This window comes from Saprolegnia parasitica (assembly GCF_000151545.1).
Source record: "Saprolegnia parasitica CBS 223.65 unplaced genomic scaffold supercont2.1010, whole genome shotgun sequence".
In the NCBI taxonomy this organism is placed as follows: domain Eukaryota; phylum Oomycota; class Saprolegniomycetes; order Saprolegniales; family Saprolegniaceae; genus Saprolegnia; species Saprolegnia parasitica.
This window is the reverse complement of record NW_012157404.1, coordinates 1-2,603: the sequence shown is the minus strand read 5'-3', so window position 1 is coordinate 2,603 and position 2,603 is coordinate 1. Positions and strand designations below refer to the sequence as shown.

At 54.6% G+C, this 2,603-nt stretch overlaps 2 protein-coding genes across 2 annotated transcripts; both read left to right on the top strand.

Moving 5' to 3' along the window:
* Positions 1–8: 8 nt before the first annotated feature.
* On the top strand, positions 9–1,029 carry SPRG_18158 (hypothetical protein; the record flags this gene model as incomplete). The annotated part of the gene is made up of 1 exon (XM_012357592.1): positions 9–1,029. One exon carries the CDS (start codon positions 9–11, stop codon positions 999–1,001), a length of 993 nt encoding a protein of 330 aa, XP_012212982.1. The 3' UTR covers positions 1,002–1,029.
* A 1,082-nt stretch (positions 1,030–2,111) lies between these two features.
* Positions 2,112–2,543, top strand: SPRG_18156 (hypothetical protein; the record flags this gene model as incomplete). Its single annotated transcript, XM_012357591.1, has 1 exon — positions 2,112–2,543. A coding segment is annotated over one exon (432 nt), but the record flags the coding sequence as incomplete, so codon positions are not given.
* Positions 2,544–2,603: the final 60 nt, after the last annotated feature.

Here is a 2,603-nt window from a genome sequence, read left to right as displayed (position 1 = left end):
ATCTCGGCATGCTGCTGCAGATCCAGGGCGTCGTGACCATGATCTGGAAGTGCGACTCGCTCATGATGACCAACTCGATCGTGCTCTGGCTGACGATCATGTACCTTGTTATCGTGCAGAGTATTTTTCTGCGGCGCAGCGTGGTGTGTATCGTGCCTGTCTACCTTTCCAAGAACATCGTTGGTCTCGCGATCCTTTTCGTCTGCTTCTGGGGCAACGCCAACCTCCAAGTGCTCACGACCTTTCTCATTCAAAACCCAATCGGTACCTTTAACGCATCGTTTTACGCGCTGCTCGGGCCTGTTCAAGTCGCGTCGATCGTCGGCATCATGACGGGGACGCTGATTCAGATCTGGTTCATGCCTCGCTTGGTGACGCAGACGTGGCTGATCCTTGTCATCAGTGTCACCAACTGGATTCTGGTCTTTTCGCTGGAAGCGTTTGTGTTTCCGTACCGCAACCAGAACCTCCCAACCTCTTGCGAACTGCGCACGTCGACTAGCTGCTTCACGTACAGTGCGATTCGTCGCACGTACTACCTCTCGGCCATGATCTCGGGCGTCGTCGTGCTCATCGGTATCGCTGTCATTTGGCTCCACGGACACTGGCTGCCGGATGACATTCGTGTCCCAAAATCGCACTCTCTGCGCGAATACCTCAACATACCGCACCTTCGGGTGCTCGCGACGTCGCTCCGCGGCTGCTGCATCGCGTACAAGGATGACGTCCTCGTCGACGACGGCCTCTTGATCATGAAGAACGTTCTGCGCATCTCGGCGACGTGCATGACGCGACTCAACAACGTGCAGTACGAAATCATCTACCGGTACCTGCCGCGGATCGCCAAGCCGTTTTTTAGCAAGCAAGTGGGTACGTTCCTCGTCTTCCACGTGAAAGAAGAGACGGGGCGTATCACCCACCGCTCCAGCTACAAGTGGCTCGCGGACGTTGGCATTGACGATGGATCGATGGCCCATTGGCGTGCGGGTTTCCACTTTTGATGAACGAGAGATGACCTTAGCCTCCACTGGTTTTATGGCTCTTGGTACATTGGATTCGAGTTGTCGCATCGCTCGTAGCTGTCTGCCCCCACAAAGACACTCACACCGGGGGCTTCAACGCGAGTTAATGGACTGCTCGCCATCGCAAAAGCACAATTTGCGGGCCTTCACGTGGCGCTGTACTGTCTGGTGTTCCAGCCATTTAGCCAACTTCCCCGCTCACAACAATGAGAGTGCAGCAACTAGAGCTATGGTCATTTCAGAGCAGGCACGAAGTGTTCAATGTGGTAGACGTATAGCGTGGTCGTTGTCCAGTTCGCTACAGACTACAAGAAGATGGAGACGCAGCGTGCAACCGATATTTCTGCAATCTGGACGACATGGTGATCCCTACCAAGGGAACATAAATTGAGGTACATATTTCATGTACCCTTGTCCCCATGCGCGCACGACCAAGCTAACCTGTTGTGGCTCCTCATCCAACGCTGGGATACCCGAGCCCGAAGCCGAAGAAGCTTGTAGTCGTTATCTCGAGCTGTTACATCGCCTGCCGTCCGTTTGAGCAAAACCGCAGGTAAACCGCCGTCCCTTTCTAGCAAAGCCACAACCGCCGGCGTCCAAGATTCGAGCCCACCAACAACACACACTTGGGTCCAAAGCAGCTACTCGTTTTAACCACGCCACCCATAGCTCTACGTGGGCAGCTCCGCTTTCGTGTTAGCTTGCATGAGGCGATACATTATGAGGGCCACGTCCATTTTTCACTTGACGAGTTCAAATGTAAAAATCCACCATAAATCCTGAGAGAGCGCAGAGCATCTCAGCGAGTCGTCACGCACGAGTCGCACGAGAAGGTTATCGCGGGACAGCCGGCGCCAACGCACCCTCCACACGCGTCTGCTATAGGACCTTTTCGTCTACCAACCTCTTCATTGTCGTCGTTTTATAACGCACTGCTTTTCCCAGCGTCGATATCACAAATAGATCATGTCAAAAAAGATCTCAAAACGCCGTGCGGTGATTGGTTCGATTGAGCCCGCCATGTTGGTCGTTGGCTCTGGTCGTTGCAGCTCGTTGCTCGATCTGAAGTCAGTCAACCACTTGCCTCGGATGAGTGACTCCAAGAAAGACAGCGGGGTCGTCACGCCCACCGATGTATTGCCCGAGTCTAAGGTTGAGTCCAAGGTCGAGTCCAAGGTCGAGTCCAAGGTCGAGTCCAAGACACAGTCCAAGACGCAGTCCAAGATGTCCATCTCCAAGGCGTCCATGTCCAGCATGAAAATGATCGAAGCAATCCAAGCCAAAGCTCCGTTTGGACAAGGCATGCTCCTCGCCGTCATGTACCTCGGGTTCGCGACGCTCGTGGCCGTCAGCACCTACTACCTCAACGGGATTGCCAACACGCCCGTCTACTTTGGCGTCGTCATGCAAGCCTTCGACTACAACCAGTGGGACGTACCCGTCAACACGCTTCTCCAAGGCTCTGGCTTTGTGCACACCAACTACACCGCAGCGCCCGTCGACGGCACGGTCTCCGTTAGCGTACCTTCTCTACAAGACGTGTGGCAAGAACGACCAAGGCTGCGCGGCCACTATTCCTCG